We start from the raw sequence: 26,931 nt of genomic DNA on the forward strand, positions 1-26,931 counted from the left end.
ACCATTGGCAAGTCGACAATCAGTGACATTTTAAAAGACAAATCAAGATGGCTAGAAATTCCCGAAAGCTCATTGGAGTTATCACGCGCTCGTAATGCTAAACATCAAAATACAGTTTATCTTTGGATTTGTGATGGATTTGTTATTGGCAAGTCTAGACGTCCCCGTTGTTTTAGCATTGATTTTAATTCGGAGGTTTATGTTGGGTACAGGAACAATGCAAAAGCGTGGATGACATCAGAACTGTTTCGTGATTGGTTGCTAACATTTGACAGACAGATGAGATTGAGAGGTAGGCCTGTGATATTACTGATGGACAATGCATCTAGCCACACACCCAATGTGAAGTTGACAACACGACGGCACACATTCAGCCGATGGATGCAGGAATCATCCGTGCTTTCAAAGCACATCACCGCAAGCTTGTTGTGAGACACTTCATCGAGTGTGTTGATACAAACGAAAATCGAGCTGTCACCTTACGCACTGCAATACGGATGATCAAGCAAGCCTGGACCTCTGTGAGCGAAAAGACAATCGCTAACTGTTTTCGCCATGTCGATATCATCCAATCAAATGAAGACCCAGAAGAAGACATGGCCTTGGCGGAACTTCGCGATGCACTACAGTCCTATGGGCAAGTTGCACCTGTATCTGTTACTGCCGACGACCTTGTGAATGTCGACAGTGACGAACTGACTGGCGAATCCCTGAGTGACACTGACATCCTGCAAGCAGTGTGTCCTGACAACGAGACTGATGATGATGACAATGAAGTTGAGCAGCCGCCACCTCCCCCACCCGTGTCTCACAACGAAGCTCGTGTCTGCCTTGACCAGTTGATCAGGTACTACGAATGTGCAGGCGACACTGACAACCTCGAACTCGCATACTGAAAGTGAAGTCTTCTCACTTTTCTGCAAAGCCTGTACAAAAAACTTTGACACATTTCTTCAAGCGAACATAACTGCATGTACAGGGTTGTTCTCACGTGTAAAAATATTGACTTGAGTACTGTATTTGACAAGATCTGATTTTATGTATGTATTAGTTATTTGTTGATCAATCAATCAATAAAGAATACGTCTGAGGCTTATTATGTTCGTTTGTTTGTCTGTCTTTTTCCATATGGTCCTCGGTTCAGATATCCGAAAATTCGTTTATCCGAACAATTTAAAGAAAAAAAAGTGTTCGGATAAACGGGGCACGACTGTATATAGGTGGCATGACCACCTGAAGATCGACAGGACTGGATCTTATTTGTAAATTGTTATGACATGCCGTGTACTTCCCCAGTATAATTGCTCTAAAGGATTATCTCATCTTAGCTGATATCTCTATCCCCCGGCCCGACCCCAACGATCGTCTGCGACACCCGTCCAGGTTTTCCTTTTGAGACGACCCCTCCTATCTTTTTCTTTTTATAGTGACAGTGAGACTCCATGGTAGCTACATCCTTAATAGTTTCAGAATAAAAGTTATTATTTGTTACGTCAGCTATCATTTATAATAAAGCTACGTCTAATTTCAAATTGGGCATTTAAAAAGTGTCCTTTGTAATACAATATCGTCGCACACTAATCTGCATAAAGCCAAGGTCTGTTCTAAATAAGTCGTTTTGGACTTAGAAAAAACCTGCATTGCTCATTTCTGCACTAATCTCTCCTCAGTAAAGTCCTTTTTCTACGTTTCCTATCTCCCTACCACTGAGACTGTAGTTAGGCCGAACTTAGTTTAACAGATATTTCACACTTTCACATATCAACTACATAAATTGTAGAGATAAATGAGAAAATACAGTTGTTTTCTATTTCCGACAGTACTTTAGATATTGATGGTGATGCCGACAGACACTTGCCTACCTTCTCAACAACTGCCATGATGTCCTGGAACTCGCCTGTCTTGCAATCCTGCGCCAGCACCAGCAACATCTCAACAGTCACCTTCCTCACATCAGGGTCAGGGTCCATCTCAATGTGACCGAGATGTGGCAATACAACCCGCTCAATAAGGTCACTCTGGAACACAGAATGTAAGAGACAATAATGAGATATTGCAGTTTCTGGTGTCAGATCATCATAATTACATGATGGAGACTATTGTCAGATCATGATAATTGTGATGGCGACTATTGTCAGACATTGCTGTTTCTGGTGTCAGATCATCATAATTATATGACGGAGACTATTGTCAGATCATCATAATTACATGCTGGAGACTATTGTCAGACATTGCTGTTTCTGGTGTCAGGTCATCATAATTGTGATGGAGACTGTTGTGAGACATTGCTGTTTCTGGTGTCAGATCATCATAATTACATGACGGAGACTATTGTCAGATCATGATAATTGTGATGGAGATATTGCTGTTTCTGATGTCAGATTATCCAACAAGGTCTTCATGAAATTGCCACTGTTTCTGAATCTGACTTACAGCAGTGTTTAAAACTCCCAAAATTCCAAGCCAGACAGCCGGACTGGTCAATTAAATAAATTACCAGTCCGGATGCAACTTTGCCTGTCCGGTTTTCAACAATGAAAACAAAAATCATGTTTCTGAATACTTTACTGTTTGTGGGCATCACAATGAACAACATAGCACTAACAGGCAATGCACCGAGTTAAGGTAAACTGAAAGTACATGTGTTGTGATTGGTTATTGTAAAATGAACTGTCCAATCGTAAATACACTTTGAGCTGAATAACGAGGTAAGACTCTACATCGAAACGTCACTCAACGCAAATAAACCAGAAGTTGTCATCCATAAAGTTGTATATTTCAATCGTAAAAAGTTTAACATAATTATCACAATACCACAAACACCTCCAACTGATGACAAGATAACCTGTCTGATATTATGAAATATTTACTGTTAGGGGTAAAAACATCTACCAGACCACAGGACAGGTTTTGAAATTTGACCGTCCGAGATGAAAATAGACTGTTCCGGATGGTCGGGCAGGCGGGAATTTTAAACGCTGCTTACAGTAGTTTTTGGCCTGCACTTTAGCCAAACAAATAAGAGGTGTCCAATCTTGATTTAGTGTAACAGATTGCTTTGCTCCACAGTCAGCAGGTTCCATGGGGAAAAGACTTGGAACCATTAGTATTAACACAAAATCACTACTCTATGTCTTGGGGAAAATGTGTGACAGCAGATGAAACTAATGGACAGGGTACCCTCCTCCAGGGCTTTTGAGTCTGGTGCTGGGCTGATCATTGTTCAATTACCGGTGGTAAAGGGATTGACAAGTGAAATGGCTCAGTCTGCAGTTCATCAGGTTTGTCAAGGCAAACAAACATGTAGTCCCCTAAACAACTGTTCAGATCTTGTAGCTGTGTACAAGCTACTACCAGAGCTACAGATAACTCTTTGGGTCACTGAGTTATGTACTCGCTTGTGTTCATCTCAACTGGGATAGCTGCCAGTTAGGTAGCTAACGTAGTACCCTTGAGTTCCCTAGTAGCACGGAGATGCTGCAGGAACACAGAAACGACCTGAGTAGAGGCAGATTGGGAGATGGATTTCCCTAATGTTACAACAGCCTTCAAACTTCTTCCACTATCATCGTAGAAAGAACGGGTCGAATTACGATGAACTGAAGTGAAAAAGCAGGTTGCCACGGTCGGGAAGTGGTACTGGGTTTGGCTCTGCCAGGCTTCTTAGGTCAACAAACTAACTTCTCGCTGGTCAGGACTTAGAGCACGACCAAAGCAGTAGAATCTTGCTGGTAGTCAACAGCTTCTGTATTACAGATGAACACCAGAAATGGGCTTCACACATTATTCCCATGTGAGGATTTGAACCCGGGACTTCGGCGTGACGGGTTCGGGAAGATGAATCAGTTCCTTGGGATTGTCGGCCTAAAGGTACGGGCACAAAAAGTGCTGTAACAGCCGAAGCTGAACTCTGTACGTTAGGGCTTGATCTGACGTCAGAAAGCCTAGTAGCTCCTGCCACTGAGATAGCACTGGAGCAACACATCGCTAGATCTTCATCCAGCTGTCTTGAAGGGCGAACATCATCCCTTGACTGGTGTCAAAGCATGGATCGATGAAGTGGGGTCTCTGGATCGATGTTAGTTCCGATTCCACAAAGTACAATAGCCACCCTGTACAATAGCCACCCTAACTGCCGGAGCAGCATGGTGGTGAACTGCAGTTGGGAAGAAGTACGAATGAATCCTGTTGTGCCTGGATGCAATCATCAATGTAGTTTCGAAGGTGAAGTAGCGCCTAGAGTTGACCCCTGTAACTGAAGGCTAGTGCTGAGGTAAGGAGACCTAGCAACTCTTGCCACTGATGTAGGGATATCTCTCCTGAGATAGGAACATTTAAATAGTCAAGCTACCATGGCAGCACTGACCGAGTGCTGAATGTAGTAGAGTCAGCGCATAGAGATTGTCAATCAATCCACAGGAACGTTCACACTGTGCACAGAGTGATTAAGGTCGTAAAATGAGTGATCTCAGGAACGTTGGTTCGCCAAATGAAGTATTGGTCCGCCAGATGGAGTGATAAAGTTAGTAGATTCGATGCATGGAGATCGTCGATCTACCTAAACATTCGTAAAGTTGCTGTAATGACGAAGGTATAAAAGCCTGTTGACGTCAGGGAAGGTTCGTCTGGGAGACAAAGGCCGTAAAATATGTGCCTGGGGACCATGCGAGCAGAACTGCAGTGACTTCTGAACTGAGGGCTTGGGCTGAAGTTGAAAGCCAAGTAACTCTTGGTGAACTGTCTCTCTCGGCTGGCTGAAGAATCCCAACATAATCACTCTTACCGGGAATGGCACTGTTCATCGTCACTGGCAATAAAAGGCTGGGATTGTTATCCGCTTGTAGGACCTAGACAGATGTGTCAGTGTACTTCATAGTGACTCTAAATATAATAATTCTCCGATAAACAAGGGGTAGTCTGCCATTTGTAAATGGTACCCACAATGCAACAGTGACAAAAGTCCGGACAACACGGTCTTCGGTGAACCGTGCGAGGCACAACTTTGTAACATCTCGGCAAGGGGATGATAGCTACTTGACATCAGTACTGGTACCCTGCGCAGAAACTTGACCCATCTGTCCAGAGGCTTGCTGATGTAAAGGGAAGGGTGATGAAGATGACAAAGCAGGCCATGATTACACCATAACGCTGTTATGAGGAGTTTGTAGTAACAGGACTCAGTGAAGCGTCGGAAAAATTCCTGGATAGCAAGCCTGTCTAGTAACGCACAGACGAGTGGTTAAGGAACTGATATCCACGCCGAAGGGTAGATTCCTAAACCAAATCATTCATCAAGGCGAAGACCGGAAGGTAGATAAATCCGGAATGATATGAGCTCTGGTCACGTACTCCAAGTCTGGGAGATCGGGGATTGTCAGAGCGTCAAGTGCCAGTGTAATCTAGATGTCTGTGCTACTGACAGAGCTACTTCATCTGTTCAATCAGCAGAAAGGGGGTACCAGGTGGGATAAGTCATGTGAATAAAATTTTCTAACGCCTCACATGCCGTAGGGTAATCCGGAGAGCCAAGTTGAATGGTCATGCTAAGAGCATGCCACTCCGTGGTGAGGAATTCAGCGTATCAGAAATGCCCTGAATATTAACATAGTGTTTAAAGCTGGTAGAGTTTAATTAACAGCGGGTATAATTGACCGTATCTAGATGCAAGGCCATGATCCTTGATGAGCATGTGAAAAAACAGTGTTGACAAGTTCCGATCCGTCAAGCTGAATGTAGTAAGTAGAGCATCTGGTATCTTGCTCAAGATAGCTGTAGATGAGTGAGTGAGTGAGTATGATCTTACGCCGGATAGCTGTAGCTGTAACCAAGTGACCATGTGTGTCGACTGAACCAACATTATTTCTGTACTTTAAAGGCAGCATGGTTCAGCAATGCTGGCAGTTTGGTGAATACTGATGGTTTGGCGAACGCTGTCGGATTGGCGAACGCTGTAGGATCTGCGATCTGGCACGGTTCGATGACCAGGATCAGTTAAGATCTGAAACCGTACTATGATCCGGTTCTGGTGCGGCGACTCAGTTTGGCCCGACGAACTACAGTCCGTTTTAGTCAGAAACGGACCGATGAATTGCAAATTTTATCATTGTACAAAATTGCCACATAAATATAAATAGTACACATGTTTATCATTTACTAATACCAAACAGCTTTCTTATATTTGAAAATTTCCCGGACTCCACCAAAAAAGTTGTTTAAGAAACTATCATCATTGAAAACGCAAAAGGTGTTATCTGTCACGGCGGGGTGAAACCACAGAAACGGAACAGCCACTATCTCGTCGTGCATGGGAGACACATGCCTGATGAAAAATGAAGTTGAATGCTGACATGAAACAGTTGATGATGAAAGTGTACGATTTTTTCCGTGCTGAAGTCGAAAGGGGCAAACCATTTTATGCCATTAATAAATTCTGAAAGCGGGCAGCAAAAGCTTTAGGAGTATCAGCAAGGGTACTGACAAATGTTCTGGAACTCAAACATTGTGAGGGTGATGCAAAGCAGGTAGAGGTCGTGTCAAAATCACACAAATTAAAACATTTGGACAACTGTCAAAAGAACCTTGTAAGGCAGTCTATCAACAAGCTCTATTCTGAAAACAAATACATGTCGCTGAAAATTTAAAAAAAGCATTTGAAGCAAGAACACAACCTCAGAGTATCAAAGTACACACTCTGGCAACTCTTACACTCTTTCGGGTATCGTTATAAGAAAATTTCAGGGAAGAATAGGTCAGTACTCTGTGAACGCCCTGATATCGTTCGCCTGAGAAATAATTTTCTGAGGGTTATAAAGAATAAGTGCGAGGAAGGGTTCAAGCCAATGTACTTGGACGAGACCTGGGTCAATGCCTCGCACACTGCAAGCAGTCAGTGGGTACCCGATGGGGGTGATAAGGGGTCACGTAGAAAGCTGCCTCTAGGGAAAGGAGAGAGACTAATCATTCTCCATGCTGGTTGCTCCAGCAAAGGCTTTCTCCCAAGCTGCGACTTGGTATTCAGGGCAAAGTCCACAGATAACAGAGACTACCATTCCGAGATGAATGGTGCGGTTTTCCTGGATTGGGTTACAAACAGGTTGGTACCAGCTCTACCAGAGAAGTCTTTTATCGTAATGGACACTGCCCCATACCACAGGGTGCAGGAACCCGACAGTAAAGCCCCGACATCGAACAGTCGAAAAGGTGACATGATATCATGGCTCGAAAAATTTCAGATTGCACGGCCTTTAAAGGCAACGAAGCCTCAGCTATATGAGATCATAAAAACCCACAAAGGTGAACCTTTCTACAAAGTTGACAGTTACATAAAAAGTAAGGGTCACGATAATCTGCGACTTCCACCCTATCACTGTGACCTTAACCCCATTGAAATGATATGGGGTATTGTCAAAGGAGATGTTGCCAGATCAAACACAATTTTTAGATTACGTGACGTAGAGGTTTTGGTTAAGGAATCCCTTAACAAAATCACGACTGAAACTTGGCAAAACTGTGTCAACAAGGTAGCTAACGTCATTGAACAAGGTTACTGGTCTCGGGATGGCTTACAACAGGCAACTGTGGCACCACTTGTCATCCCTTTAAGTCGTGACGATGACACTACGACAAACAGGGAAATGACAGGTCTCCCGGCATAGATTTTGAGATGTCCCCCGCCATGACTGGCTGTTCCGTTTCTGCGGTTTCACCCCGCCGCGACAGATCACACCTTTTGCGTTTTCAATGATGATAGTTTCTTAAACAACTTTTTTGGTGGAGTCCAGAAAATTTTCAAATATAAGAAAGCTGTTTGGTATTAGTAAATGATAAACATGTGTACTATTTATATTTATGTGGCAATTTTGTACAATGATAAAATTTGCAATTCATCGGTCCGTTTCTGACTAAAACGGACTGTAGTTCGGAGATGAGCAGATCGATCTGGTTAACTAGTACGGGGATGTTGTAGTGAATCAGTTCGGCGATGTTGTTTGGAGGAGATGAGCCATTCTGAGCAGAAGAATTAGTTCGATGGTGTCGCTGCGAACCGGCCTGCCGAATCGGTTCGACTATGATACCTGGATGAGTTCGGTGAACCATGGGACGGCTAGTTAAGTCGAAAAACGTCGATTAAGTGAATGCTGATTCGATAAATGCTGGTTCAATGATCTCCGGTTTGAGAAAAGCCAGTCTGGCGAATTTCGGTTCGGTGAATGCCAATTAAGTAGATGCAGCCATGGTTCGTTGATGAATGCTAGTTCGTTGAATGCGCATTCAGTCCCTATCGAGGGAGCAGACTGTTGCTGATTCCAAGCAGTAGTAAATAGCACATCGCAGCCAGATCTGGGGCAGGAGTAGTTTCCTGCGCAGGAGTCCAGGAATCTGGTACAATCCGAGTAGACTAGAGAGAGGCGATGAGGCAGGAGCTCCGTCAGAAGTCGTAGCACGCTGAGATCTATAATCGGAGCCCTGTTGAGTAGATCTCCTATCTGTAGTGCCATATTGATGTCTGGAGGGGGACGAACCGGAAGAAGACGCACATATGGAGACCCGATGACGAGATCGGGAACAAGGAGGGGAAGTATCATAACGAGAATGATGATCCCTGGATCTTGAATGATAGGCAGCAGTCAATCGTGTAGGTGATCCAGGTTGATGGGTCAAGTGCGTAGAAGAGGAAGAACCGATCTCAACGAAGTAGATGGAGGCGTTGCGTAGTTGAATGCAAACGAGTTGAAGAGTGGCGTCTCGGCGGTGAAGTAGATCTACCAGGTCTATCCGGTGAACAAATCCGAAGAATAATAGGAGCCTGGTCCAAACGACTCGGTGAAAGCCGTGTCCGTGCTGAGGAGACATGACTGTAGGATCCAACAGAGTTCGGGGGAAGTACAGAGATGATCCGGAGAAGGGCGTTCCGTTGAATACCGCTTGGAAGAAAGCCATATCGGCGAAAGTCGGTTCATCACATGCCGTTTCAGTGAAGTCTTCCATTTCGGCGAACATTGATTCGACGGAGTTTGATTAGGTGAAGTCTGTTTAGAAGACGATCGATCCGGAGAATGCCGAAGCGTAGACTGGCCTTTCGATGAAGACCGGTTCGGCGAAAGCTGTTTCGTAGAGAGCCGGTCTAATTCTGGGGAAGGTGGACAGTCCGGCGAAAGTCGAGGTGGAGGGGAGCGAAGCATGATTCGATCTGGCAGGCTTCGAGGTAGCTGGACGCAAGACACACTTCTTTCCACCGAATGGGAAGGAGACGGCGAAATAACCACTGACAGGCGTTGAGGCGAGGTAGACTGGTTCCGCTCACTACTGGATGAATGACGGGAGTGAGAATGGCTTCTGCGCATGCGCTCAGCGCAGTCAGGCGCAGATATCAGCTGATTCTTGTCCGAAACAGATAAGCCTGGTTGCCGAGATAACTGGTCCGGTGAACGAGAGACAGAGAGCGTAGGTCGAAGGTCCCACTGCGTAGAGGTCTCCTGAGGGGTGGTGGCAGTCTTGACAACTACTACCCGGGACGTGTTCAAAGACGAAGGACTCGGGCTGGAATGTTGAGAGCCCAACAAATGCCGAATGTCTTCCGATAAGCAAGAATCTGACGACGCTCTCATCAAATCCTCTTCATTTGAGTGAGGGGACTGTGACCGCCGAGCAGACAAAGTAGGATGCTTAAACTTTCCTTACTTGGAGGGACTGGGTCCGTCAAGTGAAGCGGCGTAACGAGCCCTGTCAGCAACACGACGAGTGTAAGCCCGAGTGTAGTCACCAAGTAAGAACCTTGCATTTATCGCAACGAGAGTCCCATTTACACTGTCCCATACAGTCAATACAGTATCCATTCTTTGAATAGAAGCGCCCTGTATGGCCATGTTTCCAGCTGCTAACTTTGGATCCTTCCAGATGAAATTAATGCCCTACACAGGTAGAAGTTGGTTAAAGTGTAACTTATAACTCCTTCATAATAATGTGCAGTTCTTCGTAATAATTTTTAATCTTTGGCTGAATACTACATCATAGCCCTCTTCCTCTGGGGATGAGTTTGTCACATCCCTTATGGTGATGTTGAAAGATAGACTTTTCGACACTTGGGCACAGACCTGCATTTTTAGAAAGTAATCCAAGGTACTGTTGATGAACTTGATTGCGCAATGCAACATAAGGCCGGATGGGCCCAAAGTATCCCCAAGTGAGAAAGACAACCATAACAAACAGTGACTACATGTTAACTGTTGAGACAAACAGACATGTGTTTAATTGTTGTGACAACACTTGAAGTCCTTCTTGATGATAACATATACTGGTGGATTATACTAAAAAAAAATCCAGAAACTCTCAAAAATGTCTACAAGTCATTTCAGGTTAACGTTTTTGATGATGCTTCTTTCAGTCCATTTATCATCTTACAGGCATGAATACTGGATTTTTATCTGATTGGGCAATCTTCGATCACTAAAATCAACCCTGTTCTACCATTTGAGGTATTAAACTCCATCGTGCAAATGACTTTGCACCCACCAATCACTCTTTTGCTCCAGAAAGAGATTTGGCAGAAACAACGGACTGGGCGACAACGGTAGATACAAAGGTCAAAGGTAGAAAGACGTGAACATATAAGATGATGCCAACTGGCCGGCTGACATAATCTGTGAGAAGAGACAAAATTGTCCAGGTTGTAATGGAGAAAATATAGCTTGTATCTCTTGTGGTCTGAGTGATCCATACACTCATGCCATGAGTGAGATTTAGGATCTTTTTTACCAAGGTGGCCACTCTGCTTTTGTTGATATCCTTGTTTGAGTTTTCTTGACATGAGATTCAAAGATGATGACATCCTCATCTGAAGAACACTGTCCTCTGGTTGTACCAATTTAAATTTGGCTCTAATTTGGCATACAGTGTGTAATGATTGTTCCTACTCAGGGTAGGTATCGTGTATAAGCTCTGTCCGATCTCATGGGAGCCTCCTCGTTCTTTGCCAGGAATTTCTGTTGTGTTTTAAGTGAAACTCTTGAAGGATTCTTGGAGAACATCATCAATCAAAAACCCAATCATGTAACTCCAACATACCTAGAAGCTGTAGTTGAAGCCATGGGAAGGTGGATCTCAAATGGATGACATATGAGTCCTGATAGTACTAGACAGATCCCATAGTGGCACGCTGTTTAAAGATATCCTCAATCTCAAAAGACTGACTGACTGACTGAGTTTGGTTTTACGCCGCTTTTAGCAATATTCCAGCAACATCACGGCAGGGGACACCAGAAATGGGCTTCACACGTTGTGCCCATGTGGGGATTCGAACCCGGGTCTTCGGCGTGACGAGCCAATGCTTTAACCATTAGGCTACCCCAACGCCCCCAATCTCAAAAGAACGGAGGAAGCTAGTGAGTACAGGATCCTTTCTTATGTAGATTCCTTCCTATGGACTGAAGGCAGAGCCGAATGATGCCTTTCCTTCTGTAGATGCAAAAGAAAATCCACTACCTTTGGAACAGCTTTGGTGATTCCGGTCTCCACTGCTGGACCTGTTTCCATTTTAATTTATACAGAGCAGATGTTGAAGTGAGGTGGTAGCAATCCTCAGGTGTATAAACGAATATGGCCCTGATTTACTTATGAATGTACTTGGGATAAATTTCTTGACCAGGTGTACCAGAGGAATGACAAATAGGTGAAGAAATCTGTAAGACAGTCTGAGTGTCCTAAACTTCCTTCAACGTTTGCCTTGTTGCAAAGGACATCATCCAGTTATCCATGCATCTGGATGTATTGATGATGGAGACAGGTGAAGACTGGAGTCATGAACACTCCGAATAGCTTGGGAGCGGTGGATGTGTAATAATCCATCCCTACAAAATGTGTTGAATGAATCCGTTTCTTGGTCCTTGTGGCTGTGATGTCAGCAGCCCATGAGAAAAAGCAACAATATGGTGATGAAACAGAAGTGTCTAATTGTCAATGACTAAGCATGCTACTGCTTCAGAATTGGGTGTTCACAACAGGCTTCAAAGTTGGATTTTCTACCAAGTAGCCACATGGCTACATAAATACGATTTTTTTCAGGTAGCCACTGGCAATTTTCTTTTCAGTGCAATACATTTTGATTTAAGTTTTACTAGGATGGACGGTTTAATCATGTCTTTTTTAATATCCCTTAAGTAGTATATACAATGGGGGTTTTGGACCAAGTCCAACAAAAGCCTCTGCAAAGCCTTATTTCACAAATAAGGCTTTGGTCGGACCCTTAGCTCTTGCTACTATTACCCCTACTATAAAAAAGTTTGAGACGCCAGCGGGATACGAACTCCACATGTATACCCCACAACCGCGCCGCTTAACCGACTGAGCTACCGGGGACTTGGCTGAAGTATGTTGGTTTAACGGGTCTATCCTGGGGCACTATGCCACGTTGACCTCGATGAAACAGTTTAATGTGAATCGCCTATGATCTCTTTGGTGTTTGTAATAAAGGCTTGCTGGGCTTTTTTCACCCCTTGTTCTATGTACTTTTTTTTCTCGTCCTCGCTGATAGCAGACTTACGAGACTTTGAACGAATCTCTTGTTTCATTTTGTTATATTTTGTGAGTTCAGAGAGGATTAAACGAAACTTCTCCTCGGAGATCTTACTGTCAGTGAGTGCCGTGGATATACGCTCACTTACCGTAATCAGCTTTGCTTCCGCCAGAACCCTGATCTCGTCGTGTTTCAATGCCTTACGATGCAGTCTGCGTGATGCAAACTTAAAGCCAACCCTAACACCCTGCCACCCCAGCTGTTATTTCAATGCCTAGCACTACGGGGGTAGCCACGATGGTAGCTAACAACCCAACACCTGCCCCCAGCCCCATGCTGGTTGTCATAAGGGCAGTATCAACACCGTCCACGATATTGAAAGCTCTATGGTACTTCTTACATAGTGCTTTCCGCGTGTCGCGGTCTTGTTCTAGTTGGCGTTTTACATCGCATAACTGCCTCAAGCGGAACCCGTCTACGGTTTCCAGGGTCTTCGCTACTTCCTCTACGACTGGGTACAGCCCCATCCTGTGTGCCTATAATATATCTTATGAGATATTTTTTAATTAGGCTTCAGTTAACAGTCGATCAACGTACTTGAGGCTTATAAGGAATAAATCCTCATGTAGGAGAATAGGTGAGAATTTAATAGGTAACGCTGCATCCACAATAGCCCCATAGGTTGTATGATGATACGGTAACGTTGACGACCATGGTTCTGGGGATTCCAGTACACTGTCACCCCAGGTAAAAGTTGTTGTTTTGTATTATTACTATTAACTCTGTCGAGATAGACTTCTATGATGAGTGTGGAGCCTGGCACCATAGCCGGAATCCCTATGTGCCCGTAGCAGTCATACCTTAACTCGCCCCCGTGGAATGGCTGTAACATATTGGGTAAAACCGGTCTTAGTATAATCCTTGTATTAGGCCCGGAATGAAACACCCAAACAAGGGCAAGATACCGCTATTCTTAACTTCAGAGATATGACTTTGTTCCTTTAATGAGATATAAGGTGAGGTGAGGGTTAAGTTGACTAACCATTCAGGCTCTTTAAAATCTGATAACGACACCCGCCTATACACGTTGTCTTTCAAGTGCAGGATGTATAAGGTGTCTTCCTCACCAGGTTGATCGAATCCCTCCGTGTCCCCTAGGTCGTTAAGTGTAGTGTTGGGACGATGACTGGCCATTGCTATAATACTACTACGATATAGTTTCCAACTGGTTTTCTGATAATAGTTCAGGGGTGAACTTCACCCCCATGAAGTGTATGTTGTCAGGTAGGAAGATCTTGGTTAGTGATATCGTGTTTTCCACGATCACGGTGACACCCTACAGACTGGTGTTGGAGCCGACACCCACCCGCGTAAACTGTGCAAGCGTGATACTGGTGTCGTTTCACCCACCCGAAGTTTGACCCCTTCACGATCTCGACCTCATTCCCCGATGGTTCCCCTAGGTAGACTTTGATGATCAGTGTTGAGTTCGCCGGTAGACTCTCCAGTATCCTGACCACGCCTTCAAATTCAGACACCAACTGCAATGTCACGTTTTGCATTCCGGTTTACTTTCGATAGCATGTGGGCTGCCATACTGGCGACTGGGCTGATGGCTACGCTTCGTCTCTGAGTCGGGGCGTAAAGCCACGAGCAGGGTTCCGTTGTTAACGACTTTGTTTAGGTGGTTGTCTTTGTTATCCGTGAACACGTAGGGGAGCCGAGCCTAATATTGAGAAACCAGTCGTCTTTATCTGGTAACAACACCCACTTGTCATCTTCGGTGAAGACGAGCGTATATGGCTTGTTTCGGGCGACGGTAGTGCTCTCAACATCGTCTAAGTCGAACAGTTTGCCACGAACGATGGGTATATTATCCATTTATCCTCCCGGTGGTGACTAGGGTGTACCGAGTGTTGACTGTCGCTCTTGTGGTATCTACTATATCACCTAGGGCTCCACCGGAGGGGACTTCAACGCGTTTGTAAATGTTGTTTTCAGTTGTAAAGTACAATTTACCATCTACTCCGGGGCGTCGAATCCGTGTGTGTCCCGAGATCGGAGATCCCCACATTGACGCATTTTTCACCCCAGGCCCTTGTCGCTGGTCATTTTATGTGAAGCGTTAAGCTGAGGTATCCTATATTGGCGGGATTATGATTTATATCTAACACCGATATTATCAGCTCAGGTATGTTGCCCTGAGTCAACCTCTTATACTGCCGCGGTGAAAACGACTCAGTTCTACCGTCGTTGTATTTCTCTGTTTTCACCGGTCGCGGCTCTCAGTATAGTGGAAGGGTGACCCCTTGAATGTTGTGCGTTGTGCTCACTTGGCTGAGATGAATGTACAGCTCTCGGTATGCGGTACTAGGTCGGGTAACTTCGTACCTGTGGCGGTTGTTGTTGGTTTTATCTCGTCAGGCGGTATACCGAGTGTCCTCGCCAATGGCGGCCGAGCCTCAAGGAGTTTCTTCCGTTGTTGATTAACACCACTGTGCCGTTTGAGTCGTTCATCTTGAGTTCGGCTCCCAGGGTTTGAAGACCTGCATTAAACTTAGCGAGCACACGCTGTAGTAGCCGTCAGTTATCTGGCTGCGAGCTCCACTGACGAACAGCTTATTGTTGCTGGCGTTGATGTTAGTCCATTGCGGTAGGTAGGTGATATCGCAGAGTGCGACTTCGAGTTCACCCGACGTGTTATCGATCGCGTGCGTCAGCTGAACGGCCTCGCCGCTCGTTATTCCTGGAAGTGTTATATACATGTTAGAGTATATATGCTCATTAAATAATAGTTTTAAAATGTATTCCCCTGGAGTGTCTTACTCCCCTAGAGTGTTTTACCCTAAACTGGACGTAGATTTCTCGCCCATGAAGATCGCGGTCGCTGATGGGATGTATTTCAACACCCAGCTTTTAGATGTGTTCAGCCTGTATAAATTTTCGGTGACTAACGCTAAGGTAGTTCATGCTTGGTTCAACAACCTGATGCAGTTCTGGCAGAATCAACTCAACTTCGCTGTGTGGTGCGCTACAACGGGGTGTGGTGTGACATTAACCGACACTCGGCGTGGACCGCTGAGTCAGTCTGTGTTCACGTTCCACGTGTACTACCAGGTCAGGCGTATCCTTAAAGAAATCAGCACTCCGGTCCCACAGGACAACGCGTGGAACGCAGTAAACAACAAGTACGATAGGCGGGCCTACGAACGTATTTGCAACGAATTCGAACTAAACCCGAAGACGGATTGGCGTTTGCCGGACCGAACCACGGGTTGGGTATCCCCATCGTTCACAACATGCACCTCGTGGATGCCAGCGAGAAGTTGAAAGACTGGGGATACAAGTCGTATCATCACCTCACAACCAACGAGTGGGATGACCGTTACATGGCTTTCAACGACAGCAAGGATTACCGAGTCTGGAGGTTCGAGCAGGGGGCAGCGGATGACTGGAAAAAGTTCATGCTGGACACGTCGAAAGGGTTTACTCGTGCCGGTGTAATCAGGTTGAACGACTCGATTCGAACGTACGAGTGGGCGCTGTTGGGTGTGCAGACGCAAACGCGTTCCAACATCCTCGGTAAGGGGACTGCTTACGACGCTCAGAAACAGTTCGTTGTCAACGTTGAGGATGCTATCAATGCTCCAGTTGATCTCCCGAGTGCCATCAAACGCTACCAAGACGTGTTGGAATATGCCAGGTCGAAAGTCGACTACGTGTTCGACGTGGGGTTGTACATGGCTCCGAGCGATATGCAACTGAGAGTAAAAAAAGTGGTGGGCTACAACAACGAAATAGTCATAGCCACGGCGGGCCAAAAGTTGGGCGTCAACCTCGATGTCAACGTCCCCCACGTCCCACCACGTGAAATGGGTATAGTCACCCCACCCCCGGAGCCTAGGGTTCAACAAACACCCCCTGTGGGGTCACACACACAGCAGCACATCGATCGTAAAACAGCTATGGTGGTTGGTGGGGTAGCTTTGGGACTTATTTGGTTAAAAATTTCTTAGCCGCTACGTACACCAAACCCACCATGGCGACAATGGCTGCCCATAGGTTTTGACTGAGCCATGTGGCAGTTTTAGCCAGAGCGCCCAGCAGCCACGAGACGATGTTACCCAGGATGCCGGGCAGGGCTTCGGCGGCCTTACCGGCCAGTTTAGCCAGGGCCTCCCCGAGTTTTTTTATCCAGGCTTTGAAGCCCCCACCACTTGGTTTACCAGCAGGCGTGGGGGTACCCCTGCCGCCGGCAGGCGTTAATGACACGACCAGGGTTGATATGATGAAGCCCAATGCAGTCAGAATGCTGGCGATGGTGATGCCTTGCTCTCGGAAGAGGATCCGAATCCTGTTAGCTAGCGTGGTGTCCTCATTTAGGACTCGATCGATGGTTTCCAGTACTCTACTGATCTGTGATCGGAGGGCTTCCCGGTCTTCCAAGTTTTTTATTCTCCCCATCGATACGACGTTTCATATCACCATCCGCTTCGGTGAGTTTTATTTTCTCGCGAGCGATGTGCTCATCGATTTCGTTAAGTTTCCCCATGTTGTTCACGAGTTCTCCGCGTACATGTTTCAAGGCTTCGTCTAGGCCTCGCAGTTCCCTCAGGGGAAATTCGAGACCCGGCAAGGGTTTGTCATGGTACGTGGTCAATATTTTCTCGATACTGTCCGACGTTTCTTTAGCACGTTGGGGTATATCACCTTCATCGCCTTTGGGTCTGGCTGCTTGCAGATCTTGGACGACCTTCGGGGGAAGCTTTGGCCGTCGCCGCCGTAATCTATGAAGCCTAGTTCATCACGGATCAGCTGACCCCACCAGGGCGACTGGTGAGTGTTGACAAAGCATCTGGCTTCCGTCTTTTTATGATATCGACCCCGGGTGAGCCTTCAATGCGCAGCGTGCCCTTCTTATCGACGGTAAACTTGGCATAGTCACTTCCCAGCGGCTTGATGTTGTCTCTATTTTCAACTGCGTCGTAATAATCGTCGACAGCAGGCTGTACAAGTTCAGTACTTAAGGGGTAGTGAATGTGGTGTCATCCTCGAATGCCTGGGCACTATCATCCCACATATCATCCATAGGTATGTATTCAGCCATTATTTAGTATTAAAACTTATATATTTCATTTATATAACAATGTATGGTAGAAAACTAGATCCTTTCGAAGATCAAGAGAGCCTCTAGGCGTCAGAGCCGTCTTGTCGGTGACCATCACCAACAATCCCAGCAAGATAGACCAGAACCAAACGCTGCTGGTTAGATTTCCAAACCTTGGCGAGAATGACCTCATTGTACCAGGCACGGTTCGACTGGCGTTCAACCTCACGTTGACCTCCACCAGCGACAAACGCGAGCTAGTGCGGGCGTAGGTCGAGCCATCATCAAGAAAACCACCATCAAGATCAGCGGTAACGAGGTGCTGAGCATCGGCGACAGCGGCGTGTTTCACTGCTACGGGGATCTCTGGAAAAGCGAGGAGAACGTGTCAATGGCGTGTACCAAGGTATCAGCAAATCGACTCGGTTGCGCATTGGGTATAGCTTCACGCAAGACCAGCTAGACAAGCTATCGGACGGTGAAAAGGCCATCGCCCAAGCGTACGGGAACAGGTTCTGCGTGCCGCTCGACTTCGAGTTGCTTCACAGGACACGCCATTTTACCAGGCAGCTTTGGGGATAGGCTTGAATATGAGCTCACGTTTAACGACTACAGCAAAGTAGTCGTATGCGTCGCCAAACGGTGATGAGGCCAGTTACGCCATAGACAACATCTCTCTGGAGTTCGACATGGTCACTAGCCCGGAGCTGGCCAGGCAGGTTCGAAGCCAGTACTCGGGGAAGGTGGCCATCCTGTACGATCGCATACTGAGGCATAGATCTGTCGTGCGAGATAAGAGCGACACTGTGTGGAATATCAACCTGAACATGCCGGCGCGATCGATGAAAGGTATCCTGGTCGTCCCCCCGTGGAGGATGACGAGCCGTTCGGAGGGACAGCGAAAGTTTTCAACCCGAGATTGAAAAGGTGGAAGTGACCATCGAGGGCGTGCCCAACCAGCTGTTCAGTTATGGTATGAGGGCATACCAGCAGTGGGATGAGATAAAAAAGCTACCGGCCATCAAACAACACCCATACATAACCAAAGACCTGGACCTATCCTCCGTGCAGATCGGTGAATACCTGACCACGAAACGCTGGCGCTGTGGTTGGACATGCGATCCACGGATGACGATAAACTGCACGGTAGCGGTCGCCATATAGACAACGCGGCGAGGGATAACAATCCAGATTACCAAGAAGGCTCAACCCGGGGGCAAGTTGAAATTATATCTGTGCGTTATTATGGACGCGCAACTTAATATAGACAATGGGAGATTACGTGCAGGCCATCTACTGATTTGCCTGCCGGCGCTGATTTGCCCCGCGACCCACACTGCGCCATAGTGTGCGGGCAGACTGGCTGTGGGAAGACCGTTTTCGTGCTGGATATGTTGGAGGGTTACTACAAGGATGTGTTCGACAACATCGTTATCATGTGCCCTACTCTGAGCATGAATAAAACGTACACGGAAAGACCTTGGGTGATGACGGACCCGGACGTACACAAAGTCGACCCGGGAACACGCCTGCAGGACTGGTTGAAAGCTCTTCACGGGAAATTTAAAGGGGAGTCGACGCTGTTCATACTGGTAAAGTAAAGCTTAGCAATGCTTAGTATAAATATTTAGCATTTAGTTATAGCTATGGTATTTGAAGTGTTTGTCGTGTGCAACTTAACCTTCATTTCTCTGTGTTTTGCCTATATCGTATATTATATAGTTAAAACTAAAACTTACTTATCACATTATAAGATGGAGTGTGAGGAATTGCTAGAGCAACTGTTGGTGCCAGTGGACGATGATAAGCGAGAGAAACTGGTGGCGTTGGCTGTTGGCGGCAAAGCCAAACATTACTTTGGAGACAACACTCCCGATAAAATTCACAAAATGTCAGCTGAAGAAATCGATAAACTGTATCGCTAGATCTGAGACCCGCTCGGAGCAGAGATGACAAAGACAATAGGATCGGCTATGACCCAGATATACACTGGTATTGCGTCATACTTCCTTCCCATTCCCCAGGAACGCCAACTTTACCTGTGGGAAGACCTCGAGAAAGACCCTTTTATCGAACATGCCTTGAGCTCTATTAGCTGCGAGCTGTACCACAAATATGGTATGTTGTTAGCCCCGTTACGGCGGCGATTATTACGGCAAAGCATTGTCAATTTGAGAGGAAAAATAATAATAATAGTATAGATGGATGCTGCACAGGAGGAGACACCACCCCAACAACTGGAGGAAACCTCCAGGGGGGAGACCCCACCTTCAGAGGTGAACCCTCCCGAGGTGAACCCACCCACAGTCACCAGGCAGAAGAATCCTAAGAGAGTAGCTGCCGGTAAAAAACGGTGGTGTAACCAACATAAAATTATCACGGTGACTCACCCGACCCGACTCTTGTTGGCTGTAGGCGTAACTGCTGCCGTGGTTATCTCGTGGTTATATACACGACACAGTGAGGGAGACCCACACAGTGAGGGAAACCCTCCCCCACAATTAGAGGTCAACCCACATATCATGTTATAATTTAATATTTTTATATCATATACATAATGTCTGAGGGGAAAACGTTCGTCAACGACGCATACCACGCCACAGTGGTCGCCAGTCTAGCCGTAGGATACGCTCGGTTGACTAAAATAGTGCTTAAACAACCGACTATCAAGCTAGATTTCAACCGGCAGGATATGGGTATGCTCATAATGAACCTTGGTATGGCGATGGCTACAAAAGACATCCTAGTAAAACAAGGGATACTACCTGAAAATATTATGAAGTAAATATAGGATGGCTACGATCGCCATGATGGTTGGTGGGGCGTTAGTAAATGCCCTAGTTTACAGGTAAACGGTTGCAACCGCTCAATAAACCCACACTCGCTCAGTACTACACACCATCCAAGGGGCAAATGGACCGTGAACTGGTCTTCATAACGCTGGGTATAGCAGCGACTGCGTTGGTTGCGAAACAATTAGACTAAATACTCATATAAGTATGCTAAACATGAGACCTGCTCCATACCGATGCGAATACATACTTATGGGGAAGAAAGAAGCCTGTGATAGGAGATGCAGGACTCAGGGGTACTGTTGTTTCCACATGGGAAGTCCTAACTACACGTGTTCTGTGTGTGGTATAGGGGTTAAAGGGCACTACTGCCTATGTAAAGCTCATGGGGCGAACATAGTCAGACATCATCTCATCTACGAGAATAAAAAGGCCTACATAAAAGAACGTAGGCGCCTCCTCAGGATAGCAGTGTAGTGGCCCAATTAGAGATTATACACACCTACGTATAGCTATGTTTGTGGAAATTGAGCCCAGGGAAGGTTGCCTGAGAAGCTGGCAGATGGATGTGGGGAAAAGTATAGATATCAGTGTCCTCAAACCCATGATTGTTAGTGAACTATATAAGGGGTGCTCGTTTACAATCATGGTAAAAGTAGGGTTTGATGTGCCATGGGCTGGGCACACTTGGAATTACTTTGATGGGGGGCGAGTAGATGTGCATGGGGAGATAGATATACTTGTTGACGACTCATTGCAAGTAATACAAAACACCCTGCTATGCTGCGCATGTTCCGGGTGGGTCGAGGGAATAATCGATAAGGTGTATCTAGATTTTTTACCTTTACGGCGGTCCAATTAGAGATTGATCTTCTTAGGTGTGTACGCAACTATGACTACTGTTGGTGAACTTAAGCGGATCGCCAGGCAGAGGGGTGTGATTGGTTATTCTCGAATGACCAAATCAGCCTTGTTGAGATTACTTAACATACAAGCACCTCCCACAGTAAAACAATTAAAAGTCCAAGCAAAACAGCTTGGATTCATGGGTTATTCAAACCTGGGGAGAGCCGGGTTAATCGCATTGTTATCACATGCCCCCGTAGCGCAACCTCCCACTGTAAAACAACTAAAAGCCGAGGTTCGTGTTTTGGGGTTTAGGGGATATTCCCGTATGAGGAAAACCACAGCTTGTAGAACTATTACGGCAGAATAGAGCTATTGACCTACAGTTCGTGCGCACTGAGCGTGCTGTAGGTAACTACTTGAGAGGCTGGCGCATGCATGTTGATAGGAATATAGATATTATAGATATGAAGCCTCTGATAGTTGATAAAATAAACCAGGAACTAAACAGTCTAGGAAGTATCAAATTTCAAATCACAGTGAAAATGTCGCTCGATAAGCAAGTGGGGGGAGGGGTCACTGAGTACGTTCAGCCTTACTTCCGAGGTAGGCAAGAGGTAAAGACCCATATAGAGACCATAGACGCATCAATCGATACCAGTTTTCAGCAGATCACGAGAATACCTAGAACGCTACACACACACTTGGGGTCTGGGTGGACTGTAGATAAAATCGATAATGTCTATCTAGACATAGCTAACTACGTGCCATTCAGAGGCGGGTCATACCTAGACTTGCCCCCTACTATAGGAAAAAACATGCCATGGTCAACGTCAAGAATAGAGGAGACGATTGCCTGAGGGTAGCTATCAGGTCAGCCTTGTTTCCAGCTGACACTCATTCAGACAGGCTTTCTAGCTATCCCCAAGATGATGGGCTCAACTGGGATGGTATAGATGAACCCACCCCCATATCCCAGATAACTAAAATAGAAAAACAGAATAATCTAGCTATAAATGTCTTTGGGCATGAAGGTAACACAACAATAGTGCACAGAGTAAGCCCAGTGTTGGGGAAACCCCAACTGGGGGGACAGGGGGGGAACCCCCCTCGCGTTATCAATATATTCATGATTCAGCGAGGTGACAAGTACCACTACACATGGATAAAACACTTTAGCAGGCTGTTGTATGACCAATCAGCACACAGAGAAAAGACCCACTTCTGCGAACGGTGCCTACATGGCTTCACACGAGCTGATTTATTAGAATCCCACCGGGAGGATTGTCAAGGTGTGGGGCAGACGGCTATACGAGTCGACATGCCTAAGGAAGGTGACAATATCCTAAAATTCGGTAACCACAAGAACCAAATGTCTGTGCCTTATATCATATACGCCGACTTTGAAGCCTTGGTTAAACCTGTTGAGGCTGCCGCCGGCGGGGCTGTTGGGGATACTCCCACAGGCGGGGTTGTTGGGGGTACCCCAACCACACAGAAAACACAGGAGCATGAGGCCTGTGGGTTTGGATACGTGGTCGTCCGTTGTGATGGGGAAATGAAAGCTCCGGTAGTGTATAGGGGTCCCGATGCGGCTGAAAGGTTTCTTAAGTGTTTGCGGGAGGAAGAAAAATTATTAGGAACGCACTGTATAGAGTCGCTCCCATGCGTATGACCCAAGCCGACAGGCTAGCTCACGCCTGTAGCACTAACTGCCACGTGTGTGACTCACCACTTAACGGTGATTCGGTGAGAGATCACTGCCACGTAACCGGTAAGTATAGAGGCGCCGCTCACAGCGCGTGTAACCTCAAGCTTAGAATCATCCCTAAGACAATAAACATCCCCGTGGTCTTTCACAACTTGAGAGGGTACGACTCTCACTTAATCATGCAGGCCATCGCGAAAATCGATGGCAATATAACGTGTATCCCCAACAACATGGAGAGATACATCTCCTTCAGTTTAAACGGCCTTAGGTTCATCGACTCGATTCAGTTTCTACTGTCGTCACTCGACAGTCTGGTCAAGGCCAACGATGCCTTCCCTATTACCGATCGATACACAGACGCCGAGACTAGACCCCTGCTGATGAGAAAGGGTGTGTACCCCTATGAGTACATGGATGGCTGGGCCAAGTTCGCCGAGACCAGACTACCCCCCATCAGAGAATTTTACAGCAATCTGACCTCGGCAATATCCCAAGACGATTACGGCTATTAATGTATGGAATAAACTATGTTGTAAGAATCTGGGTGATTATCACGACCTGTACTTGAGGACAGATGTACTGCTGTTAGCCGACGTGTTTGAGACGTTTAGGTGGACATGTTTCAAGCAGTATGAACTCGACCCCGCATGGTATTACACCAGCCCAGGTCTGTCGTGGGATGCCTTGTTGAAAAAGACCGGAGTTAAGTTGGAATTGCTCACCGATTACGACATGCACTTATTCATTGAGAAAGGCTTGCGGCGGGATTTCCATGGCAACCAAACGATACGCGAAAGCAAATAATCAATACGTGAAGGGCTACGACCCGAGCAAGCCAACCAATCACATTCTCTACCTCGATGCCAACAACCTGTACGGCTGGGCTATGAGCCAGTATCTACCCACAGGGGGATTCGAATGGGCGTCACATGAGGTTGATGTTATGAGCATCGCACCAGATTCGAACAAAGGTTATATCCTCGAGGTTGACTTGGAATACCCCAAGGCATTACACACATCACACAACAGCTACCCCCTAGCCCCCGAACGTATGAGGGTTAACCCAGACTGGATGTCTGAGTACCAACATAACTTGTTAGGTGGGCGGGTGGCAGACGTTGAAAAACTCCTGCCCAACTTAATGAATAAGACCAAGTACATCTTCACTATCGCAACCTACAGCTGTACATGTCGTTGGGTATGAGGCTGACCAAAATACACAGGGTGCTCGTGTTCAACCAGAGCCCATGGATGGAGCCTTACATCAGAATGAACACGGACCTCCGAAAGCTTGCCACTAGTGACTTTGAGAAAAATCTCTACAAGCTCATGAACAACTCGGTGTTTGGTAAGACTATGGAGAACCTTAGGAAACGCGTGACCGTGAAGCTGGTTCGGTCGAATGAGGAAGACAAGCTCAGGAGACTGATAGCCAGTCCGGCATTCAACCGTGAGTAAAATATTCACCGATGACCTAGTTGCCCTACACATGAAGAAAAGCCACATAAAATTCAACCGGCCTGTTTACGTGGGGATGAGCATCCTCGATTTATCCAAACACCTGATGTACGACTTTTACTACAACGAGCTTAAGAAACAGTATGACGACAGGTGTGAAGTGCTGTACACTGACACAGATTCCCTGCTGATGGAGATTCGAACCGAGGACGTGTACGAGGACATGAAAAAACACCTCGATTTGTATGACACCAGCGACTACCCCAAGGACCATGCCATACACAGTACGGTAAATAAAAAGGTCCTAGGTAAGATGAAGGACGAGTGTGCTGGCACGCCCATAGCTGAGTACATAGGTTTGAGACCTAAGATGTACTCCATACTGAAAGCCGACAATGGTGAGATCCGGAAGGCTAAGGGTGTTAAGAAGTAAGTGGTTAAACAACACATCAAACACGCCAGATTCAAGGAAGCCCTGTTCAAGACCCGTACCTTTAGACATAAAATGAACACACTTAGAAGTGATGGCCATAGGATATACGGACTGACTATAAACAAGAAGTCCCTGTCGCCGATGGACACTAAACGTTGGATAGCTATTGATGGGATAAACACGTACGCATACGGGCATGAGAAAATTGAACCAAGAACATAGGTATATATAAATACCCTGTCGGGACGACATGTCACGGAACCAGAGAAAGTTTGAGGCTATTTACTATAGCCCGCGTGGGTACTGGAAAGGAGCTAACGCTGTAGATAAGCTGGCTAAAATGGCGCGAGTACCCCCGGAGGAGGCCAAAGCATGGCTTGAAAAACAAGCCCTGTGGCAGATCTATTTACCGCCACCACGCTACGTACCTAGAAGGAAGTTTGGTATTAACATACCTAATAGCGTTCACCAGGCAGACCTACTGTTCCTACCCCACGACAAGAGGTACAAGTATGCCTTAACCGTAGTGGACGTAGCCAGTCGCTACAAGGAAGCCGAGCCCTTGACCACGAAAGATTCTGCCCAGGTAGCCAGAGGATTCGAACGCATATACAAACGCAGTCCGCTGACGTGGCCAACAGTTGACCCCGGGCGGGAGTTCATGGGTGTCGTGTCACACCTGTTAGACAAACACGATACAAAGGTCAGGCGTGGCACGGCTGGAGCCCATCGCAGCCTAGCCATAGTTGAGAGATTTAATAGAACTTTGGCTGAGCTCTTATTCGGGCATCAGTATGCGAGGGAGATGGCAACCCCGGGAAAATGATCGACTGAATGGGTCGTGAGGTTACCCAAGGTGGTGTCGGCAATCAACCATGAAGCCACCCGTCTCACCGGCAAGAAACCGGCAGACGCTATCAAACTAAAATCAATAGTGGCAGAGTCGGCTGCTCCATTGCATGGGAAGGAGAAACAGATACCAGATAGGGCACTAGTGAGGTATCTATACCAGCCGGGGGAACACGAGGGTGATAGCCGTGAGCGAGCCACCAATCCTATATGGTCAGTCAAAACTTACAACATAGATAAAGTGGACATGAAAGCCGACGAGCCTAACTTGTACTTCTTGAGGGATGGGCCGGGTAGAGGCTTTGTAAGAGCGGAATTATTGATCGTACCGTACGGCACAGTGTTACCTCCAGTCAACACGGCATAGCGGCACGATGATGCAATCCCAGGATAGACCCGTTAAACCAACATACTTCAGCCAAGTCCCCGGTAGCTCAGTCGGTTAAGCGGCGCGGTTGTGGGGTATACATGTGGAGTTCGTATCCCGCTAGCGTCTCAAACTTTTTTATAGTAGGGGTAATAGTAGCAAGAGCTAAGGGTCCGACCAAAGCCTTATTTGTGAAATAAAGCTTTGCAGAGGCTTTTGTTGGAACTGGTCCAAAACCCCCATTGTATATACTACTCCTTACGTCAACCATCACTATTATTCAAAGTAAAAGTCTGTAAAAGTCTGTCATCATCATTTTCTTTCTCAACAATCGTTTTATTTAATACACAATGTCTTTTAGAAAGTGGTCAAATGTAAGAAATGTTACATTTGCTATGGGCTATGTCCCATCAGGGAATTGAACCCAAACTGTCAGAGTACTCCCAAAATCAGTAACTCAACCCACTCAGCCACTGAGGCTTTCCCTAAAATGGAAGTCTGACAACTGGTAGTTAAAATCACATACTTTTTGTGTAAATGGGCTTGGCAGTGCACAAGTAAATATTTTCAACTCAGTCTCCAACAGTTCAGAAATATGATAGGATATACAAATAAGTCTTGGTTGCAAACAAGCGGTCGACATGTTCTGAGTGAACACTGACACATGATGTGACATTGGATCCCACCTTATTCTACAGTTCCTTGTATTCCTTTATAGGCCTACATACAAAGTAACCGACATTACACATAAGTTGATATCATTAGCCTGCTTGTTGACAACCCTCCCAGCACTAAGACATTTATTGTACTCCTACACCTCAACACAGATTGCTTTGTGCAAGTGGCCATGTACAGGA

The 26,931-nt window shown here is 46.2% G+C and overlaps 1 protein-coding gene across 1 annotated transcript in view; it reads right to left on the reverse strand.

Annotated features, from left to right (window-relative positions):
• Positions 1-26,931, reverse strand: part of LOC124276719 (tuberin-like) — a 141,628-nt gene that overhangs the window by 74,577 nt on the left and 40,120 nt on the right. Inside the window, exon 15 of the mRNA XM_046712362.1 lies at positions 1,863-2,018. Within this exon, the coding sequence (XP_046568318.1) occupies positions 1,863-2,018 (156 nt within the window). The remainder of the gene's footprint in view (positions 1-1,862; positions 2,019-26,931) is intronic.

The sequence above is a fragment of the Haliotis rubra genome, unplaced genomic scaffold, assembly GCF_003918875.1.
Source record: "Haliotis rubra isolate DU_JTF1 unplaced genomic scaffold, ASM391887v1 Scf212, whole genome shotgun sequence".
NCBI lineage: Eukaryota > Metazoa > Mollusca > Gastropoda > Lepetellida > Haliotidae > Haliotis > Haliotis rubra.